We start from the raw sequence: 27,740 nt of genomic DNA, 5'->3' as shown, positions 1-27,740 counted from the left end.
TTTACAAATTACTGATTACTTTATTTACTGGGTTTATTTAAGACATTTGTGTGTCAGTGTTGTGGCTGTGAGTACTGTAAGTTATTTTTCCACCTGTTTTGTTTTTCCATTTCATAAATTCTTTTCTTTTTCTATTTGTTCTTTTCTTTTCATATACAAATATGCAGACTTGTTCAGCACTTTGCAATGGCAATAAACCGTATATTAGAGCTTAGAATAACATAACATGATCAGCTTTTCCATCCTTATAAAAAGGTCTCAAATTGTTTCCATTAATGTTTTGGCTCAAATGCCCTCTTGTGGTCTCTTGTGACTGTTGCACATGCTCTTTGAGAAATGATACCCGGATATTCCATCAGATGATCAAATGGGAATGTTGTAGAACTTGAAGTTCGGAGCAAAACAAAACATGTAATCTGAAATGGATTATTCATTTTAATGTTTCTGCTACTATGGATTTTAAAATGTATGGTTCCACAGAACAAATCCATTCTTGTGATTTAGATATACACTACCGCTTAAAAAGTTAGCAAGTCATTAAGTGTTGTTGTTTTTTGTTTGATTGTTTGTTTTTGTGGAAAACTAATAAAATGATGCTTATTCCGTAATGATGCATTAAATTGATCAAAGGTAAATAAATGTATAATATTGCAGATGGTTTCTGTTTCAAGTAAATACTGTTCTTTTGATTTTTCTATTATCTATTAATGGAAAAACCCTAAAGAAAAAAAGCAACTGTTTTATACATTGAAATAGGCTTAAAAATGTATTGTATTTCTGATCAAATAAATGCAGCCTTTATCAGTATAAGAGACTTCTTTTATGAACCCCAGCTTTACCTTACGGACCCTACACATTTCAAAAGGCAGTATATTCAGAACTAGTCCTACAAATGTTTGAGATGTCTGACAGTCTGAGATGAGTGCAGGGGTTAAATATTCATGTTGTCTTTGGGACTGAATGAATCTAGAGAGCTGGAAAACTAGGTCGCTTGTAGCACCACTGGGCTTACTGTTGAAATCTGGGTCACCTGTTAGCATGCGCTGATGGTGAATGACTAAGCAAAGATGGCTGGTAATTGGCTGTCAGGGTGCCCAAGCTGCACATCCAACTTGGACAGGAGTAATGAGTTCAACATCACCTTTCAGCAGGAAACGTTTCTTTATTATAAATGTGTGTTGTTTTTTTCTTTACTCAGTCATGACCAGTGTTTGTTCTTTTTTGTGCTTTCTTACAGAAAGAGCTCAGCCTTCCCAGACGAGGAAGCCTGTGAGTAAATCTACTTCAGTTGTCTTTAATACAACCATCACCAGCAATTCAATTCAATTTTTTTTTTTATTTATTTTTTTTTATGATTATTATCATCTACAGACCAGTCAGGGTAGTATGGAAGCCTGTTTCCACAACGCAATAAAAAGTTAAAAAGTAATTGTGACTTTTTATCAAACAACTCAATCAATTGCAATTATATATTCTATATTATCTCAGAATTGAGATATAAACTCAGAATTGTGTGACATTAAAAGAAGTCCGAATTGTGTGACATTAACTCATAATGGCAAATTTAATATTTTAAGAGATATGAAGGTCTGCTTCTGAGAAGAAAACTTTTTAGTGAATAGTTTATATCTTGCAATTTTGTACTTTTTGTTTTCTTAGAATTGTGAGAAACAAAATCAGAATTATGAGATAAAAAGTCACAATTCATTCCGTGGCAGAAACAGGCTTTCATAGGGTAGGCTCCATTAAGATTCATTAAGAGGGTCTCACCTCAGCTGTGGTGATGAGGGTTTATGAGAGCGCTGTTTTTTCAAACCCCCCCCCCCCCCCCCCCACCTACAGTACAATCACTGCTGGACCATCTAACATGCTACAAACCCACAACCTTGAGGTTACAAGTCCGACTCTCTAACCATTAGGCCACGCCCCCTTTATTCATAGAAATGTATGTGTTGGAAATTGTAGGAGCGACCTAAGACTTTAATGCTGAACAAGACTTTTATCCATCAGAGCCTCCTTTTCTTCGACCCAGCTCCGAATCTGTTTATCATAAGTGCAATAAATGCATACTGCCTTTTACGATGAATTACTAAAAACTTTATTTAAAAAATTTTTTAGCTTGGAAGATTTTGAAAGAGAAAAATGTGAAACATTCCTAGTTGGCTCAATTTCTTAAAATAACAGTTTATGTAAATTTCCTTATCAGCTTGCATACAGATGCTTGATAGCTTGATATGGGAAATAATTGAGCAGTAAACAATTCAATTAAAGCATAGTTTGCATTCATAGTTTTTATTGATTTGTTTGTTTATTTTTTTATTTTGCATACAAATAATATGAAAGACAAACTTGTTTAGAAATGGCAGCTGATAATGATTACAAACTGATTATTGCATGCCTGCAGATGGCACTGAGTTTTGTTTATTCCATCATATTGAGCTCAAGGTTTCCAGGCGAGCTCTTGCATAGGCCGAAACCATCACGCAGATGTCTGCCATGTCACCCAGCCTTGAACTTTGGCAGTGACCAGAAATTTAAAATGTAAGATCTTTGTCTGTCATTTGAACTGGGCATTGAGTAAGCGGTCATCTACATGATGCAACATTTATGGTAGGGCTTCATGGTTACTTGAAATGAAATCACAGCATGGACTAGAATGATTATTAAACCGCAATCTCCATGCAAACTGAAGTGATTATAGACATACATGTTTAATTTTTAAGGGTTTTATAATGTGATCTAAATCTTTGTTTACTCATGTCTCTTTATGGTATGCATATTCATCTGTTACACTGATTAATGAAACTTTCACTTCCTGTTGGTGATGTCTCTGAGGGAGTCCTAGGTAACAGAACGAACTTCTATTACTGACAGTTCAAATAAACCAATCTGTGCGTTGTATTTGATACATTTTAATATAATATAGTTTGATATAATGCAACATTTAAGACCTTTAAAACAAGTTGGTTTAGCTCTTCATGGTTAAATGTTTGGGCACTTCTTGTCTAGTTACACAACCAAGGTCAAGTTTGCACACCAGCCCCAACCTCCCTGCATGTGGATAGTATAGCCTGGCAAAGCCCAGTGCTGGAAAGGAGAAACCTCATTTCATGTAGGACCTGGCATGTGTTTATATGTCTGTTAGGTGGTGGCGGTTGTGGCTGTTTGTGTTTGAAATAGGTCAGAGATTTAATATTCTATATTGAGCAACCATGACAGTTTGCAGGTTTTTATTTTTTATTTTTATGGTGACCCTAATAACTGTCTGGTGTCAGTTGACGTGTCAGGCATATGTGGAGGTGCAAGTCTGTACTTTACCAAGATCATGAAATCAGGTTGTGCAATAGTGTTTATATTTTTAAATAAATATGCAATAGATATATTGTTTGATTGAACCTGCGCCCAAATTTATTTATACATTTATTTAGGTCCATTTTCCTACACAGTAGTTCGAAAGCACTCTCATCCTATCACTGTTCTTTTTAAAACATTTAATGTCTCTGACAATACACACACGTACCCGTTTTCCATCAGTTATTCTCTCTCGGTTGGATGTATATGATAGATATTCAGTGTGTCAAAACATGTCAGAAACAAATTATAAGAAGAAAAAAAAGAAAAAAGAAGGCCTATTGCCTTTATGATTTATGGCCTGCTGCTTTGACGGTAGCACAGACATCGTGTGATGAATGTTCTGTAACAGTTGACCGTTTGTTTCTGAGAGTGAGTCAATGCAATGGTCACATGACTGGGCTCGATCAACAGTGGGATGTAGTTGAAGTGGTGGATGGGGAGGATATGTACATTTCAGGTTCATGCCCTCTAGATGTATTTACTGAATGTTAATGAAAAGTGAGTCACCCGATTTTACATCAGCAGCGGTAGCAGCGGGTCAGTGGCCCTGAGATGTATTTTGACTTCAATAATTTTTAATTTATTTTATACCATATCTAGTATATAGTTTATACCATATCATATACAGTCTTCCTGTAGCTCAATTGGTAGAGCACTACGCTGTCAAGCGCAAGGTTGATGGTTCGATTCCCCGGGAACACATGATAGGTAAAAATTGATAGCCTGAATTAAGTCACTTTGGATAAAAGCATCTGCTGAATGCATACATTTAAATTTAATTTATATCTATTTTTTTATATAAAAATGTGTTTATTAAAAATAAAGTAGCTTTTGTAAATGTATAAAATAATTGCATTAAATATTGATAGATAGCAAATGGTGAAAATAAAAGCAAAAATGTCCTTTTTAATTGTTAGGGATAATATAGCGAGGGTCTTCTGAAACTGAATTACGGCTAGGGGTGGGTATCGTTAAGGTTTTAACGGTATTACTACTCTTACCGATACTGCTTAACGGTCCGGTACTTTAATGGTATTCTTATCGGTACTTTGTGTAGTGTTACTTTGTGTTGTGTTAGGCAGTAAAAAACTTTGCATTTCTCTGTCTGCACATAATGCACTTTTGAAAGATGCTTTGACAGATTGCTTGTGTTTCCGCCCTTACATGAAAACATTTTGTTTGCACTTATGACAACCAGCGTTGTCTGCATCAACTCTAGTTAAGTATAACCACACTTTGGAACGTTTTGCTTTCTCCGCTATCGTCACTCTTTGTATTAAGCGTGCTTATCCATATTTTAAGGGGCCGTTCACATATCGCGTTTAAAAACGTGCGGAAAACGCTAGGCACGCTGCTTTCTGCTCCTGAGGAGTCTGCCGTTGCTAAGCAACCATGACCTGGTCTCTCCATGAAGATGCGGAAATTTCAGCAATGGATAAATGGATTTGCAGCACTAAAAATAGTTTGCAGTAGCACTGCTAGGCCTACTAAATTAATCTATCAGCTGTTCCTTCATCTTGGCTGAGCTTTCAACGTTGTTATGGAAAAGGTGAGGAAGCTACATGAGCTGCGGTGCGCTTGAGGCATTCTGAAAAGTTGAGATGTTTTTAACTCGATGCGGTGCGGACGCACCTGAAAAAAAACGAGCTCGTCGCATTGTGTGCACGTCGCGACCGCGTCGCTTCAATTATGAGTGCGCATACCACGCGCCTACATTTGAAATAACGAACTTGAGTGTGCAAAAGACGAGATATGTGAACGGCCCCATATGCGTGTGCATATATGTGTGTGTGTGTGACTGACAGACAGCCTCCGCGCCGTGCATGAGAGATCTCGCAGATTTCACAGACAAACGTCTTAATTTGATCGCAAATTAGAAATATTTGGTAAGATAAAATGAGCACGATAACACAATTAAGCAAATCTCTTCGACATCGTCACTCTTTATTATTAAGCAGGAGTTTTCATACTGTTATGTCTGTGCATGTGTTGCGCTCGTTGTGGTGTGTGTGTGTGTGACTGGCTGACAGCCTCCGTGGCGCGCATTAGAGATCTCGCAGATCTCACAGACAAATGTCTTAATATGATCGCACATTAGAAATGTTTGGTGAGATAAAATGTGCACGATAACATTATTAAGCAAAAATACATAGTACATAAATTTTTTCCCCTCCAGTAACGAAAGCAGAACCGATACAGTCAAATCTTACTGATACTACGGTCTTTCATAATTTAGCCCTGGGGCCATTTTAATACCGGGTTTCGGTACCCATCCCTAATTACGGCTTAGCTTTTATTTTTATATTTTCAGTTTTAATTTTTTAGTAACCTTGCTATTTGCTGTGGTCATTTTTTTTCTGTGTAGATTTTACTTTTAGCAATTTTAATGCTTAAACTTTTCTTTTTAATTAAATTTCTCTTTGCATTTCATTTAGTTGCGTCAACATTTCTGATTTTGACAATGTTATGATGTGAGTTGTTGATATGAGGTAACTAGGGTGTTTTACGTGGTTGCCAGGGTGGTCTAATTAGATGTCATTTTTATACTTACAATTTTAATTTTAGTTCAGGTTTTAGTAATTTAGTTTTTGTTCTTTTTATAAAATATTTCTTATCTTTAATGTTTTAGATTAGTAAGTTTAGTATTTCAGCTTAAATGGTTAGTATTTCAAGCTACTAAGTTATTTCAGTTTCTAATTTAATTGTAAGGTTTTTGTTTGTTTGTTCTTTTTTTTTCATTCAAGTTTATCCTGTAATATTTGTATTTAATTTAATTTTAGCTGTATTTCAACTTCTTATATTTGAATTTTCTGAAAATTTGATTCAAAATAGCAAAATAACAACTGATATGATTGGAAAATATATAATTATTGAAATCTGGCCCCTTTGCGTTGATGACTTTCCTTCAATTGCACATGATGCGTTATTGTCAGATATGATGGCGGTATGGAAAAGAAAGGGTTACAGCAATTGATGAATGTTTAATAGAGGGAAATGAGCGAGGCGTGTTCTGTCCCTGCAGCCTCAGCTAATTGCTTAATTCCCTCAAACACATGCGCACATGCACACAATGAGCCTTGAACATTCTTGAACAATCTAAAAGATTAAAGCTATTTTGATTATACATTAAAGAATTGCTTTTTGGCTTCAGATGAATAGATTTCAGATAATTACATTTTACTAATCCACTTTCTCAACATGAATAAGTTTGGCCTAATTCGGAAGAAGCAGCAGGTGTTTAACTGGGTTCTGTCCTTACGCCCCACTTCTGGACCGCCTGCTTCTCCTGCTTAGTTTGTGATGCAGTGTGCACTGTCATCTGGGATTGTGTGCTCCCAAGAGCCTGCCAACTGTGGTCAACAATTTACTTGTCCTGAAATGCGGCCCATGAAACTCATGCAAGCACATTTGTTGTGTAAGTGGGTTTGCCTTCGTATCCTCAACACGTGTTTTTTTTTTTTTTTTTTTTGGCCTGAGCACCTCTAATATTGTTGTTGGCATGAGCGCTTACATTTTTTTTTCCAAGTATGAAAAAAACAAAAAAAGCAAGATATGATCATGCTGAAAGTTGTGTCCAGGGTTATGGTAATCTCAGTATGCACATATTGCAGAAAGTTCAAAGCATGCATGTAAATCCATTTAAGTGCACCAGTGGGAGTGTAAGTGTTAGTCAATAGGTATTTGTCCCCGTAAAAAACAAAGTAAATTTCTAATGTGATTTATGCATTCAAACATGATGTTGCAATGCCTAGTAATGGTTTTATTTATGTATTCATTTGCCAAAGCCATTTTTCACTCTCATTTATCACATGACAAGTGTTAAATTTATGGCATCTTTTTAGCAATTTCCTACATCTTCTAGGGCTTTGAGTAATATGACTCCTTTTACTGGAGCATATTGATGTTGCTAAGCAAAAGGACACGTGTGGTTTCAGGTCTGATGTCTTTCTCGGCTTTATGAGTTTCATTAGCAGGTCTTTAGCGGAACTCGGGTTAAATTGTTTGTTAAAGCTTGATCTCATTATAGCAGCGGTCTCCAAGCACCTTTGTCCCCAGTGAAACTCAGTGCCTGGTACAGACTAGTGCAATATTCTCCATGTATCATAATCACAACATTCTATTCAAGGAGCAACTAAATTCCTTATAGCAGGGGCATTCAATTAAAGTTCTAAGAGGTCCATCTCTATATTTCCTTAAGAGCTCTGGACAATAATTTTTTTTTTATATATATATATATATATATATATATATATATATGGGAAGGATGGGGGGTATGTGGTTAAAATAGCCATCAAAGTATATTGGGCACCGAATGCCAAATCAGTGGTGTCTCAGAATTCTTCTACAAAAACATAAAATACTTCATAATTTGACCTCAATTAGATATGCATATTAAAAGGTAAGATCAAATGTTCTATCAGTATTTTTACATTTTGATACATGCAGTATAAGGACATATGACTGTGAATTGATACTGTATGGTATCTAGGATTTTTCTCTCGAAGTCTAGACCATATAAATATATATATATATATATATATATATATATATATATATATATATATATATATATATATATATATATATATATATATATATATATATATATATATATATATATATATATATATATATATATATATATATATATTAAATGTCTGCTAAATACAATGTACATAATCAAAACACCCTTACTGTCACCATGAGCAGAATGCAAGTAATTACAGTAACTAGTAATTTCAAAGTTTTAGTTGTCTTTTTTTTTCTTCTTGCCATCTACATTTTTTCTTTTTCTTTTTTCTTTTGCCGTTGTACAACCCTGAGCTCTTATGGTGTGTACTGCTCTGTTGTTTTTATGCGCTGAAAGTGTAAATTGGTGATACTGTAATTATATCTCACAGTCCTGTCTTAAATGTTTTTTTAATAATTAGGTTTTGTTTTTCAATTTAAACTAAATCTTTTGGCAAGGCAGCGGTTTTATTTTATCATTAGTCTATAGCTCATAATTGCGAGTTTATATCATGCAATTCTGACTTAATTCTGAATTGTGAGATAAAGTCTTACTTACCTTGTTTTATTTAGTGGTGGAAATAGGCTTCCATAAGTCCTTCCTTCAGTTGAAGTATGTGAAATTTTGCTGCCCTTTTTATGAACTGGCTGGTAAAACCAAGTCTCAATGTTTAGAAAATAACCACACACTTCTGCTCAATAAGCGATATGATTTAAGATATGATACATTTCTGTAGCAACCGTGCTTGATAAGTTACACGCCAAAGTTTAAAATGTGGGGTAAAGGGTTTGTTCAATTAATGTTTTATGTTTGCCTTAGCAAACAATAAAAGAGCTGTCTTCATGCCTTGTCCTTGGTTTCTCTTTGTTCTTTTGAGGCATTTATTGCATATTTTGCTGAAGAACATTGACAGTTATGCTGCAGTGCAGTGTGGGAAAAACACCAACGACCTGAATGATGGTCAACAGTTCTGCTGCAGATAGGAAGTGCTACATGTATTGGAGACTCCTCTGACTGTGCTTTGCTGACGTAAGTCTCCTTCCTCAGTGGAGGAGGGGCGTTAGGTCTGTTTAGTGCTAGTGCGTGAGAGACAGGGGAGGGGAAAAACACTGTCGCCCAGCCTCCCTGCCCTCCACAGGCAGTTGATGATCACATCTTGACAGCTCGGGGTGGAAGTTGATCGGCTCAGAGCGCTGGGTCCCCAGTATCTACTCCTCCCCTGCGAGAGCAGTTCTCAGCCGGTGTCTCTGCACCAGAGCCTGGCTTTGGCCCTTTGTCAGTGCATGGGGGTGCGGGCAGGCAGACGCCGTGAATATATAATGCACACAATAGAGTAAACGAGTGCGGCACAACCATGAAAGCCCAGCGGGAAAGGCTGAGGATTCCGGGGTTGACGCTGGAGTGAGTATTTTCCGTTCTCTCTCATGTCTTCTCTGGCTGTGATGACAGCAGACTGTTTATCTGTGTGTCTGTGGCGGTGACGGCACATCTAAGCTGAGCAGTGCAGCATTACCACAGTAGCAGCATCTGCGGCATGTTGTTGAAGGATAAATATAGGTTTGCTAGCTTGTATAGATCCAGCTAGTGTCCCTTTGCGGCAGCTGCGCATGTGGTTTTTGTGGAACGCACTCATGTTTGGATAAAACACGAGGATGCTAGATAAATACAGGATCATCTAGAGCCAGAAGGACTGGGTGACCTGCATTTCGGTTTTGCTACCCTGATGTGTCCTCTCGCCGCATTTCTAGCTTTTGATCACCATCACTTATTGAATAAAGTGGTTGCATCACTCTTACTAGAGGGCCTGTTTGTTGTCGACCTGTTAGCAGGTCAAAGACGTCACCGCACTGTAGAGTTTGGTGCAGCAACAGAAACAGTTAATCTGTCGCCATGTTCGATTGGCCATTGATGTCTAGATAAGATGAGATGCCTTTGTTTTTGTTTACAGATGTCACAAGGGATGCATGCATATCTCCTGGACATGTCAGCTCAGCAGTTTCAACTGACATGTTTTGCTTCTCAGTAAAAACACCTTCGTAACGCTTGATAAATGCTTGATGGTGTTTGTAGATCAATGAATATTTTCATGATAATTTAATTTGTAACATGTGGCCATTCTGAATAATATAAACAAGTCTGCAATATAAAACCATTTTTAATGCATTGGCGATGGAATTAAATGGACCATTTATCCGAAATGCCTTTAATGGTCATGCATGACGCTGCTCTGTGGTTAATGCATGCCAACTTGTGTACGTCTCTGCCCACAACTTCAAAGGCTACACCCTGAGAGAGACTGTTTTTTTCCATGATGAACATTCACAAAACTCAATTTGACTTCCAGCCTCACTCCACGAAGCTTGAGCCCAACTCCTACAAGCCCTTGCAGCCCATGCAGCCCACTGCACGCATTTCATTTTTGGAGGTAAGCGCGTGCTTCTTTTTACATAGCCATTTTGTTTTGAAGCTTACCGTGTTCAAGGCTCTGTGTTCCGCCACTGAAAATGAAAGCATGGAGTTCAGTGATCGAAACGGCACAGGGTCCCGATTCATTTATCTCTTTTGAGTTTTGTTATTTGTTATACATTCAAAACCTTTGAACGGGATTTTATTTTCTGAAACTGTGGGGAATAGCTTTGTGTCTTGTGCTTATATAACATTCTTAGATTCACCCCCTTCCCCCAGCCTTTTTGGTGAGTCTCTCATTCGCCCTCTTTTATGTGATAAATGGGATTTGCTTCCTTGGCCATTGAACATTTTGTTGGAAAGAGCTCTGCACCATTTCTGGTGGAAGCCAGGTCATTACAAAAGCTTAAAAATGAGGAATATTTAAGCTTTTTTAAGCAAGCATATTCTCCATTTTGGAGAAAGCAAGACTTTTTGAATACTTACGCTTGACAGCATAGTGAAATAACCAATTGGAAAAGATTGTGGTTTTGCAAGTTAGAATAAGGAGGTTCTACATATACAATACAATACAATACAATACAATACAATACAATATACCGGGGTGCACATACTGTAAGTGGTACGTAGGTGGTATGGCCAAAATAAAAAATCCAACATGTAACATGTTCCTGGATCAACATTCCAATCAGAAATGAGGGATACGTTTTCAAGAAATGTCAGTTTTAGGCTTACAATCAGGATTAGTACCCTTGTTATTCACCTATCATTTCCCTATGATTTTAGGAATAAGTTATGGTAAGGGTTAGGTCTATATTTCTGGACAGATTAATGTTAATCCAGGAATATGTCTTACTTCATGTCTTAAATCACGGCGACAGTGTAAATATCATAGACTGGTAAAAATGTTCAGACCACTCATTTGCGTACCGGTATTGTTGACAGGTGTTAATGCACAATAACAGTTTTAGATCTACAAACTGTAAAAGATTTCCACTCAAACTGAAAGCATAAATTTAGGCTATGTGCTGCCAGATTCAGAGCAAAATGCATGACTGACATTTCATTCACTGACGCACTCGGCAGCGCTAAACCCGACAGCACACACACTTGCTGGAAACACACCAAAATAAAAGCTTGCTGAATTTAGGTTTGAAAATCCTATATAAGAGATTAATAGCATTGTATTTTTAATTGTACTATAAAAACTTCTATTTTTTATCCTCAAGTTTATTTTTTTTTTATATATAATGGTATTATCAAACTGATTTTTGTTTATTTTTTATTAATCATAATATAATTATATAATATAATAGATATGATATGAAGATTATACTAATTATCTGATCAGTATTAGACTCATTTGAGATGCATGTTGCTACCTGTTAACAGCAAATTGTCTCAGCTCACCCTCTTTTAATCGGATGACTCAGGACAGGTTTTTAAGACCGGGTATAAACATGACTGTTGATTGCTTGAATCTTCACTCAGTCTTTAGGAGCAGATTTGACAATCATGACATTTTATTGAAGCGTCCTTTCGTTTCACAGCTTTGCTTCCTTTTGTTTGCTGCTATATGCTTTGTGGCCTTTTCTAGTATTCTACTTTCAAAAAAACTGTGAACGGCACAGCCAATCTGCCTTAGCTTGTCATCAAGTAAGTCTTTTGGGCTTGCTGATGAAATGGGTCATTGAGCTGTTTGAACTAGTCTGATTAGTTGGTGTTTGCACACAATAGTTGTGAAACTGTTTAGATGATAAGTAGGTCATTACTGAATTACAGAACATCCATACACATGGTTTCTGAAAAAAATCTATTCCTTGATGGATTACTGGCTCACATGGAGCTATAGAAAATTCTACAGATGTCTGCAGTCTTGCAACAGCTGTCATTTACAAAGCTCTACACATCCTCCACCCATCAAGTGTTTGTTTATTAAATATTTTGAAAAATTAAATTATGCTTCCAATTACCAGTACGAGTGTATGGCACTATCAGCTTTGTTATCCCAAGAATTGTAAAAATGTGAGAAAAAGTATTGCAATTCCCCCTGGGAATGCTGATTGGTAAAAGAAATATATGAATGAAAAAAAAAAGAATTAAACAAAAGAATTAAAAAATATAAAAAAGAAGGAAAGATGGAAGTCATCATAACTAGTCCTGTAAGTCGTAAGTAGTATCACCTAATGTACTGTATGTACCATGTAGTTGTACGTACTATGTTTGTTTGCATAAAGTTTACAGTCAAGTGCCATTTTTCAAGTTTTGGAAATCCTGCTGTATTGGTAGTTTATGTAGTTTTGCCCTGGTATACTAAATTTCTTTGTGTTTTGTGCACAGTTGGGTGTGCAGGCCTTTAAAGTGGAAATTAAGCAGTTGGTCAACTTTGCATTATTTATGCAAATAAATAAAATTAATTAATAAAAAAATGTAACATACATGATTAATAATGTAACTATTTTAAAGAAAAAGGGATGTCTTGTTCTCTTTGCCATCTTACAGTACCACTGTGTGTGATGTCACAGGGTTGGTTTGCTCTAATGGCCAGTGAAGTAATATAAGCATTTCTTTACATTTTGAACGCACTTGTTTTGAAATGGAGGAAGATGATTGTGAAAGCGTGCGTGTGTGGTGGTGCGAACCGAAATTATCTATCACAATCTGTGAGTAACGCATTTAAATCTCTTTTAGAAAAGGTCTATTACAGCGTGTAATTACCACTTTGAGATATATGCCATGCTGTCTCACACTTGAATGGCTTAAAAAAAACGTTAATATTTAAACTGATACGACTTAAAATATGTGAGAATGATAAACTGCTCCGATTTTTCAGATAGGTTATTAGTTATGTCCTGTTAACAGGTAAACATTAAATATTATACTTACTGTACAACTTGTGAACCAATCAATGTATTGCTTATGTCTTGGTCTGACATAACAATAATATGTTACATGAATGATCATGTTGTGGCTTGCATTGTAAAAAAAAAACTTGAAAAAAATTATGAAAAAAACGTTTGGGATACCACGATCAAAACTTAGCATATGGACAGTTTGATTTTGAATATTCATCCAAATTATGGTGAAAACCAAATTATTTGTGTGTTCAAAATGTAAATGAATGCATATATTACTGCACTGGCCATCAGAGGGATCCAACCCTGTGATGTCACACGTGGTGGTACTGCAAGATGGTGGCGCCCTTTCTCCAAAAGCTATAACTTAACATAATTTTTCCTCTAAAATGGTTACATTAAACATGTTTTGTATATATTTTTTAATCAAAGTGGAAATCAGTTTACTAAATAATGTTAACTGACTGCTTCACTTCCTCTTCAAAAGTACATACCCCACTGACTAAATGCAGATGGATATAGTGGAGCTTTCTTTTCAAGCCCTCAAATTACTTTTTATCACAGAGTCACAGTAATCGGACTGCACACAGACAGTGTCATATCAGCAAAATTACGTCACACAGATTTTTTGCGTGCCAAAGCAGAACATGGACAAGGAAGGTATACTCTGGACTTTATTCTAAGGATATCAAGAAAGACACCTTAACGTTTGTTGAATCAGACCACTGCTATTGTATTTGGTTCATCCTCCAAATTAGAGCACCAAAAATGTAGCATACAAATATAAAGCACTGGCTGACACAGAAGTGACTAGGTTTGTTCCCAGATTTAAGTTTCTATAGGTCACTGGCCTTGCAAGAAGAGATAAGAAGCCATGGCTCTAAAGTTGTGAGATAATTAAGACTTTGCTTACGTCATGCGTGACCAGGTTCCTTCTGATTATGAACTCTTTGAAGGTTTGATTCGTTGTCTGTGCGCCGGGTTTAGTCACCCAGTATGCTCTCTAAGTGATGTCTCTTGCCTCATACCTAAGTGGCTACGGTTCCACTGCATTCAGCGGTTAATTGTCAAGGGCGAGTGGCCCCATTCCACCCCTCCAACTTCATCTGTCATGTGTCAAGGAGGCTGGGCCTCACCATGTCCCTGCTTGCCAACAGAGCAGATTGAAGAACAGAACAGGAGGAGATCAAAGGTGCTGAAGTGGAAGAGAGAGGGTGGCTTTCTTCATATGGCAGGTCAAGTGAAGGAAAAAGAGGAAAGAGGTGAAAAGGCTTGACTGCAGGGTGCAGGACTTGCACATGGTTAAGGTTGAAAAGCTGTGCATTTCCATTTCAAACGGTCCGATGGGTTTTGGAGCAGGGCCAGACGGGGAGAGCTGTGATTGCATTCACTGTGTCGTCTCCTGATGATGCATTGCTGCTCTGACTCACGCCCCCCTCCCTTACTTTCCTCTCCCCTCCCCGCCTCAGGATGTGGTACGTTAGGTGCCTGTTATATGATATGGAGCGCGTTTGAGTCTCAATAAGTCTACGGGATGGCGGCAAAGCTGTGCGACTTTCACATCAAAACAAAAAGTCATCCAGCTGGAAGCTGTCGTGTCCCTCTGTCCCAGAGGCACCCGGCATTCGAGCAGGAACGGATATGACCTGAATGGGAAACAGCTAAGAGGAGTTTTCACACTGTTCGATTTAGGACACTTCAGAGGACACACTGTCCCCCTTGACAGCCTGTGTATGCTGCAACGAGCAGCAGATGTGCATGGACCAGCCTCTGTAGTGGCAGAGCGTTGCGCTGGGAGGACTTCCCGGGACTCTTGGGTTGGGTGCCTACTTCTTTTGGAAGCCAGGCATTTCTCCTCACTCTCTTTTTCAAGACAGCTCCGAGCACTTCGGGGACATGATTTTGGGACAATGTCCGACTCCAGCTTATGGACTCTACTCTCCAACTTTCCTATGCCTCACTTTATCAGTGGAACAAGATTGCGGCGCTCCAAAAGGTAATCAAGTTGGTTGCTTGTCACTACTTGTGTTGGTTTTTAGGTGGTAGAAGTTCTTGTAACAGGAATTAAGTCAGTGGAGGTTAGACAAGAACAATATGGTAATGCAGGTGCTTTGTTTTCTATTGTGTTAGATCCCCATTGTGAATATCAAACTGGAATACCTCTTGATTGTAATCAGGGCTTTATTGTTCAGTCCATGCAGTAGGCACAAAGGATGTTTACGCACTGTATGTCTGTAATTACAGTGCTTTTCCTAAATATGCATGCTGAGTGTGAGGAAAATGGATTGTTCTGTAAATCTTCTTGAGAAGAGCTGACCGTCTCAGTGTTATAAGATGAATACAGTTGGATACACTGCTCTTGCAGAAATTGCTTAAGTTGCCCCTCATCCTTTTGACCTCTTATGTGATGAGACCAAACCTTCATCAAAAGGCCAACCAGCCATATATATATATCTTCTATCAAACAGTGATGTGCGTTTCTGCTTGTGCTTTTCCATCTTGCACACTTTTTAATCCTGTGAATGACCTATTTTACCATTGACGATACTGATGATCCGATTAGTAACCTCAGACTGAATAATTCAGACTGAATCTGTCATTTATGTTGAAATGAATTAGTTGCGGAGAACATATAGAGAAAATAGGATTATGTTTTCTTCACAGTGCAATGTGGGTGGAGGTTTCAGTAATGAGTAATGTCTGTATCTGCAATAACTGTGATAATGGCACTCGGCTATTACACCAATAGCAAACTTCCTTCTGTGTTCTGTAGAAGGGTAATATAATAACTACATTGTATGTTGTGTATGTACATAACTAATTGCATGACGTGTCCATCCATCAAAATCTTCTTCGTAATTATAGTACTGACCTTGATTTAGGCTCTCATGTCAACAATTCTTGCTTTTAATCATGATTTTAGTGCCTAATTTACAATAGTGGTCCTAATTTCTGAAGTCTTCTGAAATGTTGGCCATGAATGAAACCTATCTTGTGTTACATAAAAGCATCCGTAAAATATTTGATTAATTGATTTATTAAATATCATGTAATTAGCATTTTTCCAATGAATTCTGTGTTTATTTGCAAAGAACAATGATGGATTTAAGTCTGTAAATTAAACAAAGGACCCACTGAGGACAAGCCAATAAAAAGACAGCTTCACAATGAATGATTAGTCAGTGACAAAAGCAAAATGTCTGCTGTCAAGTGGCAAAACAGTGACTGATACTTGATTCAGTCATTTCTGCGTGGGTTTCTTTCAGATCTAGCATAACTATTGCATTTTCATCATGGCTACATTAAGAAGTGTGGAGCTGAGCACTGTCCGTTTCTAATCTGCCTGTGTGTAGCAGCTGTATACATAGCAAAATCTGATCCTCTTTAACTGAGTGCTTATGAACCAGATATTAATTGAAATCATGCTACATATTTAAAGGGGTCAGATTATGACAGGACTTTCTTTGCTCTTTTAAAGTAAAGGTTTGTTGTACTGTTGTTAACTTTCAAATCTCAAAACTCTGGAACCAGTTTAAAAACACCATTTACTGCAAAAATAGCTTGTTACGACATTTTACCATTATAACCATAATCTCACTACAGTACCATATGACTGCCCATGTTTGCATATTCAGAGTTACGTGTATATCCAAGGGTTAAATTGAAGGTGGAAAAAGGTCTTGTAAAATTAAATTTGCATCTGTATTTTAGTGCAAGAAACCTTGACTAACATAAGTGGGCTTCAAGGAAAAATATTAAAACAAGAATGATACACAAAGAATGGTAGGAGATGGCTCCTTTTAAAGCATTTAATGTTTGAATCATTGCAATTTTTCTTACTTAACACTTAATTTATTTCCCCCCTTTTAGAGTTATCCACCTCTCAATCTGCATTCAGCAAAATTACTTAAATTGTAATTTTTTTTTTTTTTTTGCATATGTACACAAATGTCGCATTATTCAGTGGTTTGAAGGTTTCTAGATGTTTTATGCATCATATTCTTCTCTACTGGCAGTAGTGAAGGTCTTGCTTTAGTACTTAAGATTGCTGCTTAGCTCATTCTTGTTCACTAAAAGCTGTAAAATGGCTCTTTGTTTTAATTAAATTTTGCACATTTTCAGATAATGTGGTGACTCTGTAACTCAGAGAGGTATAATCAACTTTCTTAACCTTCCTGCCCATAATACGCTGTGGCCAACACTTATTTCTCATGGCCTTTTCCTTAGTAAATTATTCGTGTTTTCAAGAGGAAGAGGATGAATGAAAGATCACGGGCATAGTCTGTGTCACACAAAGTCATGGTTCACACAAAAAGTTGCGTTCATGCAAAAGAACAGCCTGGACATTATGTTAAATATCTCTATTTGGGCTTGTTCAAAATGAGTAGATGGTGATAGAATAATAATTTTTGGGTGAACTATTCCTTTTACACCTCCATGAATGTGATAGATTCACTGGCATCTGCTCTTCACAGTCTCTTTGCTGAGGTGATGATCACAAGGGCTTTGCAATGTCATCTGTGATGTCTGCCCAGCTGCCATTCAGACAACAACTTTGGGATCAATGGCTAGAGAAGAGGCCACAGTCACATGTTAAATTCCCCTCTAGGATTTCACCCTGTCCTCCATTGTTGTGCTGCTAAAGCATCACTATTAAAACTTTGGACTGAGCGATATGTCAAAAAATGAGATCTCGCTCTCTCTCTCTTTTTTTTTTTTTGTACATTTTTTTTTTTTTTTTTTAATGATATTTTTCGGAACCTCTACATTTAAATTAGATTAGATTTCTTAACATCGGTTTAAAGAAAGTTCTATTCCAAATGCACCACACATGAAGTGGTCAGCATGGTGTAAATGTAAAACAAATGACTTCGCAGAAAAGACACACAGAATATGAAGGCAGATATTCTACAAACTTGGCTTAAACGTATCCTATTCATAAATAATAATAATAATAATAATAATAAATGCTGACTATTTTCTTAGCCCAAAAAAGACATGCAGTTTTACAAGTCAACTAAAAAAAGTCAAGACAATTCAAATTAAAAAATCTATTACTTTTTATTGACCAAATAACAAAGATTTTTTTTTTTTTACATTTAAAATGAATTAATGTATGCACAAGAGAGTCGTACAATCAATTTTAGAAAGAAGTGACGTGACATTCATGCCAAGTAGAACTCACAACTTTTCGATTGGGAGTCCGACTCTCTACCATTAGACCCCAGTCACTCATGTTAGATAAAACTTCTTGAACACTTTCCATTCAAAAATAAACCAATGTTTTAATGCGTGTCAAAATGTCCATTGAAAACAAATTTTGTAAAAGTGGTTTCACATTTTGTAATTTCAAACAGTAAGAAACTGATTTGATGTAATTTGTGACTACAATTGCTGTAACACTTGAAATTAGGCTGGGTCCTCCTCAGCTGTGGTATCATGCATCTTCATTATTTGGTTTTTGTGGCCCTCAAATTCATCCTCCTGTTAAAAAGAAAAACAAGAAGCATATGTATTTTACGATAGTTTAAATTGATATTTCATCTTCAGTTGCTGGTCCCCCCATTGTTGGCAATTGAGGGTGAACTATCCCTTTACTTATATTAACACATTGTTTTTTTGGTGATTATACATTGCTACCATGATGGCATTCTAAAGTTGTTGTTTTTTTTATGCTTTTTTTTTTTTTTTTTTACAACTGTGGGCATGGCAGTCGCTAGTGGGGTGAAAGGTTTTGAAGATTATAGGGGCCCATGGCTGAGGGTCTACAACAACATACAAATTAAAAGTTTGAAACAGGGCCAACTGGGGCCCCGCAAACCCCAGCTACGGCCCTGAACGTGGATAATGATATACTCCAATAAAAAAGGAGGGAGAGAAATCTCTGTTTTCATTGAAAATTTATTAGTTTGAGTATCGAAGATTAACCAATATCTTATGAATTTGTAATTGACGTTGATTAATGAGGACAGAATTTCCACTTTTGAGTGAACTATCCCTAAAATGTACTGCCTAACTAAATGAACATATAGTGTGTTTTAAAATGGATTGGATTGGTTGATCAGCTGAATCACATGACTGATATTAGAAATGAAACAATGGCCTCAGGGCAACATTTTGATTATCCCTTTGAATGCCTTGAAATTATCAGTCATTTAATAACATACCTGACAGTCTTGAGGTCCTCTTGGTTTTCCAAGACTTGTTGTACTTTTTTTTTTTTTTTTTTTTTAACACTATATATATATATATATATATATATATATATATATATATATATATATATATATATATATATATATTTTTTTTTTAAGCAAATTATTTTCCTATTCAGGTATAAGGCTGTTGTAATGATGACATGTTGTGTGGATGTTAAATATTAAATAATTCACTAGGGTCATGTAAAGTAGGAGAGTGAATTTAAAATCATTATCACCATTTTTTTTTTTTTTTCTTGGCACATTCACAAAGCAGTGTTACAGTAAATTATGTTTGCTATTTACCTGAAGTTTATATAAAACTAATGTAAAATCAGTTATCTACAATTATACTTTTACATCTATAGTGATATTTTATGTAAACCCTGACAGATGGACAATTCAAGTATTGATGCTTCAGTAATATTACTTTTTGTGTCATGCTAAAATGACTCTTAATGTTGTTGTCATTTTCAACAAAACAAATCTTTCTATTTCTAGCTGCAGAACGAGCAACAGAAAGAGTCTGATAGGGAGTGGACAGTCATCAGCCCTTCCTCGACCACACTCACCTCTGTCATCACACACAGGTAACTGCTTCAGTGTGTTTGTCAGTTTGCATAAGTGCATGCGTGTTGAAACTGATGGTTTCTGTCTAGAGTCTGTCCAAGTGACACTTGAATTCTTATTCTTGCGGTGTAGCCCTAACCATAGCAAAGTCTCTCTAATATGATATATAGCTTTAAATTAATCTGTGTTCTGATTGGCTACTTTCTTAAAAATGTGTTGCTTCACACCTGGTTATGGTATTTTTAAAATGTACACATAACACATGTATGTACACAATAAGTGCATTGTATCAAATATTAATTTAAATATAATTACACAGATGCAATCTAAAGTAAGTCCTACTTTGCAGAATTGTATGGTTAATAAAAGTGCAAAAAAAAATTGTAGCAATGTCAATTTTTTTTATTGTCAATTTTGATCAATTTAATGCATCCTTGCTGAATAGAAGTTAAAACACAAGTTCAGTATTTTATCAGACTCTGTTTAGCAGTTGTGTGTGAATGTCGCCACTAATGAGCAGCCACCATCAGCAAAGCTCAGGGGCCTCTCTTTATCAGCACCGGTGGGCCCTTAGACATGTCTGTTAATTAATGATTAACTCTTTCCCCTGTTCAATTAGGTTAATTATCTATAATTATTGCTGTAGGTGGAAGTGGGACACTGGCTCTAATGACCATGATTTGGGATCTCCCAGACACTCAGTTGTGGCCATAATGCCAAAAGCAATCTCTAGAAACAGTTGGGTTCGGCTAATAACAGGGCACATATGTTGACAATGGCATACAGACCTTTCTGGCTTAACTCACTCCTATGCTGTTTGCCAAAAGGACAAAAGGCAAACAGCATTTTAAAGTAATATTAAAAACTGCCCATTTGAGTTATTAATTGTAATCCAAAACATTTGAGGCTATGTGATAGTTTTGTGGGCCAAACCAAAATTTTGTTGTTTACTTAAAATATTCTCTATCCCTTTAAGAAAAGATGATAGAGCTGGCATGGCCACATATATATAAATGTTAATAATATTGTTATAAGTTTTGTAGACTATTGTTGGCATTGTAAATAGTGTGAAACCTTTTTTTTCTTTCTTTCTTTTAGGCACCAGTCCACAAGACAGCCCTAGAAACTTCTCCCCTAGTGCTTCAGCTCATTTCTCCTTCACACGCAGGTAATGACATCTATACCCATGGCACACTTCTAAGGAGCAGATTTCTTTATTTATTAGTTACCAAGTTTCTACCTGGATTATGAGCAGAAAAGAAAGAAATAAAATCTAATGCTTACATTAAAGGTGGGATCATTGTGGTGAAAATTTTAGAAATGTAAAATGTGGAAAAGGAATGTAGTGTGTAAACTACCTATGGCACTCAAAAGGTGTAATTCAAAAGTTAAATATCTGTATTATTAGAATAGTGGTCCAAATCTGTCAGGAATATCAGGACGTCAGTACTATGTTCAAGTAAACAATGTTTTTTGAAGTGAGGAGCATGTGGCTGTTGAAAGCTCTTGGTTGCTGCTTTTGGAAAAACTCCGGAGCTGACAGGCTTTCTACAGATTTAGATGGGAATAAATTTAAAACCGAGGTTCAGAAGTTCAAATTTAACTTGTCACATCAAACTATGTTTGATCAGACAGGGTGAAAAATGTGTCTTTTATTTCAAAATGTGTTTTACTTCTATTATTATTATTTATTTAATTATTTTTTTTTTTACTATTTATAATCCTCTAGTCATGGACTAAAAGCAGACAGGTAATTCAAATGAAACTTACTGAGCGAATCTCATGATACCTTTTTTTCCCTTCCCATTTGGATCATAAAATGTTTTTCCATTGTAGTGTTATTTTTATGATGATAAACAAACAAACAACAAATAAATTATTTAAATTGTGACGTGTTACAATAGGAAATCATATCCTAATGTTTAGCTTTTTCAAAATTTATATAAGTAATTTAGTTAGTAATGTTTTTAGTAATGATGATAAATTCAGTAAAATAGTAAATACAATTTTTATAGTAATGATTTTATAAAAAGCATTATGGCAAATGAGATTTTGTTCCTTTATTATGGTAAATAAATCACACAAAAAAACTGTAATATAAATATAATGTCCTATATACTTTCTAAATGTAATAAAATGTTAAGGTTATTTTATTTTTATTTTTTTAGGTGGGGTGCTATCTGACCTTGACATGTTTTCATGAGATTCACTCTATTCTTGTAAATTTGTCCCAGAAATCTACCATAGTGCATCACGCACCTTCCCATGTACATTGAACTGTTCACTGTGGTTATTGACATCAATTGCCTACACAACCATTTTTAGGCATTTTCTGTATTTACTCAGTCCATTTAACACTCCTCAAAGTGTTTGTGGCATTTGTCTTCCTGTGATTATCATCCGATCATTCAATCAACCAGGAGATTCATAGGAAATTGCACTGTTTGAAAAGATAGCAGCCCCAGCTCATGGATTACACTGCCACTGTCTTTCATCTGCTCTACTTTGAAAATAAATGACTCACTCAGCATTTTCCTTTTATCTAGTGTACCACTCGCCTCTCATGTCTTGGATCCAATGCAATGCAATCTAGTATATGCCATTTATTGATGATGATTCTACACAGTACCTTTTAATTATTTGAGGGGAAATGGACTGAGGGATGTCTGTGTTTGTAGGACTGATGGGCGACGCTGGTCTTTGGCATCCCTTCCCTCCTCTGGCTATGGAACAAACACACCCAGCTCCACCATCTCTGTAAGTACCACATGTGTTTCAAATGGTAGAGTGTGCATTCACTGGCAGAGATTTGAAGCAACAAAGTGACTTTGAAAATGAAGTTTGAAGGAGAAAATGGCATTCGTTTTTATTTGGATTTGAAGAGATTTGAATGCCACTTTTGCCGTTGTGCCAGAGTTGAGCAAAATATGCAGCATATCAAGCAAATGCCTGTTAGCAATCAACTTAAAAGTCATTTTGCTGGCAATAGGCAAATAAATCACTGTCAGTATGATTGCCTCCTTTGAGTAAAACCGAAATTAGCTTTGGACTGTGATGACAAAGGCTCTGTTACTGTGCTACCTCTCTGTCTACCGCCTATAAACACACCTAACATATAACTGAAAAAAATAATCTCATGTGAAGTAAAACCCTTATTAGCAAATGAGAAACATGACTCACATGACAGCCTTTTTACTCCAAGACCCTCTATTGTCTACAAATCCCTGCCCCTATTTTAAAAATTAAATTAAATAAGATGCATTTAATTTCAGGATTCAAGAAGTAGAGCCCTGCATTTTAGCCCGAGCCCAATGGGCTCCGACTTTTTTTACACCCCTCGGGCCAGGCTTTGGGCCAATTTTTACATCATAGTTCAGACATGGGCTGGGCCTCTGGTCTGTTTTAGGCTTCTCCTTATTTTTATATTTTAAACATCCTTCAGTCAGTGATGAAAAAAATTGTTGAAGAGTTCTGTGTATATGCAATAGGCTTAAGCTTGCTGCAAAGCACCGGCAAAGGTAATTACCATAAACCATTGCTGTTTCTGCTTTGAAGCTTTGGGTTTGTGTCTGTGTCTGTGTCCTTGCACTCACATGCACAACTGAATTGATACTTTGCTGAGACTGTCTGCCACAAGCAACAGATGCTGCCATGACTGTCTCCTGGTCTGATTCATGTGCCTCTGAGCAGCGCCAGATTTGTTTGCTGATAAATATGTCCCTGAATCTGCGCCAGACTGCCCACCCACCCAACTCTCTGGTTGTTGTTGTTTAGTGACACAGTTGCTGCAGCTGCCCATCTTTACAGGAAATGGCTAGCAGCATGATGCTGGCAAACCAGCCACTCAGAAATGTCCCCTCAGTAACATTTGCTATTAATTAGAAATAAATACTTAAAGGGGTCATATGATGTTGCTAAAAAGAACATTATTTTGTGTATTTGTTGTGATGAAATGTTTATGCAGTGTAAAAAAAAATATATTTTCCACATGTACTACACAATTGTTTCTTCTCTATGCCCCGCCTTTCTGAAGAATGTTGATTTTTACAAAGCTCATTGTTCTGAAAAGTAAGGTGTGCTCTGATTGGCCAGCTATCCAGTGCATTGTGATTGGCTGAATGTCTCAAAATTCTTTAAATATGTAAACGTACTTGCAGACTGTGAGTCAGAACAGCCGGCATTGTAGTCTTCTCTCTCAGGATCAGGAAACAGTCATTCATAAAATGTGCTGCACACATCTGAATATTTGGGTTCCGGAACAGTGTTGTAAATACAACTTAATCACTGACCTTTAGTCGTGTACTCTTTTGGAAGGACAAAGTAGTTTTGCTTTCACAACAAAACACACAGCATCTTCACAACATGGAGGTGGCAACAGCAAGAATAAAAATGATGCCGCCTTTGCGTGAACATTTGGGCGGTGTTATGCAGATCTCCCTACATCATGATGTAGGTATGTGGGGGCGTGTTTAAAAAAGGCATTTTAGGAGGGCGTGGACGAGTCTTAACTTTTATAAAGAATATCTCTTTGGGTTGGAGACTTTAGTCCGTGCAAGTTTACAGATATTATTTATGAACCATGAGCTTGTTACACTCCAAAGAGAAAGGAAAATTTTAAACTGCATCATATGACCCCTTTAAGAAAAGTGAGAGTAAAGACTTTTACATTGTTACCAAAAAAAAAGAGGGGAAAAAGGCTATTTCAAATAAAAGCTTTTCTTTTGAACTAATGGATGATTATAACTAAACTTTGCCATTACAGGAATAAATTACATTTTAACGTATACAAATGGGAAGTTATGTTTTATGTGATTTCAATGTGAATGAGGCTGTGAGTTTAATACCAGGGCACAATTTTACTTATTAACTAACCTACAAGCAAAAAATCCTAAAAAGCAGACAAACAGATTAATATAGGACACATAGGGTCATTGTTGGTTAGGGCACAATATAAAAGTCTTTAAAATGGTGAACAAAGTTAGTGTTTTTTATACAGTACACAAATTGCCCCACCACACAGTTTCAAAAGAATAAAAGCTTTTTAATTCAATTTTAGATTCCCTGACTCCCTTACAGGTGAATCTCCATAAATTAGAATGTTGTGGAAAAGTTCATTTAATTCAACTCAAATTGTGAAACTTGTGTATTAAATAAATTCAGTGCACACAGACTGAAGTAGTTTAAGTCTTTGGTTCTTTTAATTGTGATTGATTATTTTGGCTCACATTAAACAAAAACCCACCAATTCACTATCAACAAATTATAATACTTCATAAGGTCAATATAATATATATATATATATAGTTGGTCTTCTGGAAAGTATGTTCATTTACTGTGCATGTACACAATACTTGGTAGGGGCTCCTTTTGCTTTAATTACTGCCTCAATTCAGCGTGGCATGGAGGTGATCAGTTTGTGGCTCTTCTGAGGTGGTATGAAGCCCAGGTTTCTTTGACAGTGGCCTTCAGCTCATCTGCATTTTTTGGTCTCTTGTTTCTCATTTTCCTCTTGACAATACCCCATAGATTCTCTCTGGGGTTCAGGTCTGGTGAGTTTGCTGGCCAGTCAAGCGAACCAACACCATGGTCATTTAACCAACTTTTGGTGCTTTTGGCTGTGTAGCCAGGTGCCAAATCCTGCTGGAAAATGAAATCAGCATCTTCAAAAAGCTGGTCAGCAGAAAGAAGCATGAAGTGCCCCAACATGTCTTGGTAAACGGGTGCAGTGACTTTGGTTTTCAAAAAACTCAATGGACCAACACCAGCAGATGACATTGCACCCCAAATCATCACAGACTGTGGAAACTTAACACTGGACTATAAGCAATTTGGCTATGAGCTTCTCCACCCTTCCTCCAGACTCTAGGACCTTGGTTTCCAAATTAAATACAAAACTTGCTCTCATCTGAAAAGAGGACTTTGGACCACTGTGCAACAGTTATTCTTCTCCTTAGCCCAGGTAAGATGCCTCTGACATCTGTGGTTTAGGATTGGCTGAACAAGAGGAATATGACAACTGTAGCCAAATTCCTTGACACATCTGTGTGTGTTGGCTCTTGATGCCTTGACCCCAGCCTCAGTCCATTCCCTGTGAAGTTGACTCAAATTCTTAAATCGATTTTGCTTGACAATCCTCATAAGGCTGCGGTTCTCTTGGTTGGTTGTGCATAATTTTCTTCCACACCTTTTCCTTCCACTCAACTTTTTGTTAACATGCTTGGATACAGCACTTTGTGAACAGCCAGTGTCAATGATTGTCTTCTAGACGACTGTCAGATCATCTTCCCCAAGATTGTGTAGCCTAGTGAACCAAACTGAGAGACCATTTTGAAGGCTCAGGAAACCTTTGCAGGTGTTTTGAGTTTATTAGCTGATTGGCATGTCACCATATTCTAATTTGTTGAGATAAATCTGAGCCAAAATCATCACAATTAAAAGAACCAAATACTTAAACTACTTCAGTCTGTGTGCATTGAATTTACACTACCCATGCCCCAAAAAATAAGTGACCACCAGGATTTAATTAAGCAAATATGTAAGATCCTCCCATTGGATAATTACTGCATGGATGATTGTTACAGTATGTGCCCAAAGAATGAGGTCACCTGACTACCTGAATATACTGAATGACAAGGTTATTCCATCAATTGATTTTTTTCTTCCCTGATTGCACGGGCATATTCCAAGATCACAATGCCAGACTGATTCATCAGCTCAGACTGTGAAAGAGTGGTTCAGGTAGCATGCAACATAATTTTCATACATGGATTGGGCACCCCAGAGTCAGACCTTAACCACATTAAGAATATTTAGGATGTGCTGGAGAAGACTTTGCGCAGCGGACCAAGTCTCCCATCATCAATACAAGATCTTGGCAAAAAATTAATGTAACTCTGGACAGGATTAAATGTTGTGACATTGCAAAAGCTTATCAAAATGATGCCACAATGAATGCATGCCGTAATCAAAGCTAAAGGCGGTCCAATGAAATATTAGAGTGGGTGACTTTTTTGGAGTTTCACAATTTGAGTTGAATTACTAAAATAAATTAACTTTTCAATGACATTTTAATTTAACAAGATGTACCTACATGACCCCAAAAAAAAATTATTCTGTCATTGTGGAATTAAATGAGGTTGGGTTAACTTCTTTTTGATACCTCACTCATATACTTGTGTATTGACTGAGGTCTCCACTCCATATGTAGAAACAGGAAAACAGTAAAAACCCATTGCTGTGTTTAGTTTCATCCATCTCCTGCATTATCACCTAATGATGTGTTATGTAACACATCAGTGGGCATCTTTCCTTTCTGGTTTTGTTTTCATTTCATTTCATTTTCTCTTTTCTTTTCTTTTTCAATGTATTTTCGTTTCATTTCCAGTCATCCTGTTCATCACAGGAGAAGCTCCATCAGCTGCCTTTCCAGCCCACACCAGATGAGCTCCACTTCCTGTCCAAGCATTTCTACACAGAGAGCATTGCTGGAGATGACCTCAGGAGAGCTACGCCTATGCGGCCACGTTCCCGCAGTCTAAGGTAGAGGAAGCTTAATTGTTGTTGTCTTTTTAAATTTATCTCAGATCTGTCTTTTTCTGCATCCCAGTTTACAAACGAAATAATATGCAAGAATTACTGCATACTAAATCATAGTACCTTAAAAGTAGTATGCCACATATGGCATTATAACTATATAATTATATTTTTTTGCATTGTTGCATTGACAGTCCTGGAAGATCCCAATCCTGCTGTGACCATGAGATTATCATGATGAATCATGTGTACAAGGAAAGATTTCCCAAGGTAAGTGTATCCTACTTACCCTACCTATCCTGCTTTCACCAGTCT

General features: G+C 36.7%; 1 protein-coding gene across 5 annotated transcripts in view; it reads left to right on the top strand.

Annotated features, from left to right (window-relative positions):
• Positions 1–27,740, top strand: part of mast4 (microtubule associated serine/threonine kinase family member 4) — a 101,480-nt gene that overhangs the window by 49,960 nt on the left and 23,780 nt on the right. For 3 of the 5 annotated variants that reach the window (XM_052591725.1, XM_052591726.1, XM_052591729.1), the window contains 6 exons: positions 1,238–1,269; positions 19,824–19,912; positions 20,991–21,060; positions 22,571–22,649; positions 27,277–27,431; positions 27,620–27,695. In XM_052591725.1, the coding sequence (XP_052447685.1) occupies positions 1,238–1,269; positions 19,824–19,912; positions 20,991–21,060; positions 22,571–22,649; positions 27,277–27,431; positions 27,620–27,695 (501 nt within the window). Of the gene's footprint in view, positions 1–1,237; positions 1,270–8,058; positions 9,266–10,208; positions 10,290–19,823; positions 19,913–20,990; positions 21,061–22,570; positions 22,650–27,276; positions 27,432–27,619; positions 27,696–27,740 lie in introns of those variants that run through there. The other 2 variants (XM_052591728.1, XM_052591727.1) reach the window with 2 other exon arrangements.

Source organism: Carassius gibelio, chromosome A5 (assembly GCF_023724105.1).
Source record: "Carassius gibelio isolate Cgi1373 ecotype wild population from Czech Republic chromosome A5, carGib1.2-hapl.c, whole genome shotgun sequence".
NCBI classification, from domain to species: domain Eukaryota; kingdom Metazoa; phylum Chordata; class Actinopteri; order Cypriniformes; family Cyprinidae; genus Carassius; species Carassius gibelio.
Note: the sequence above shows the minus strand (reverse complement) of the source record. Positions and strands in the feature narration are given on the sequence as shown.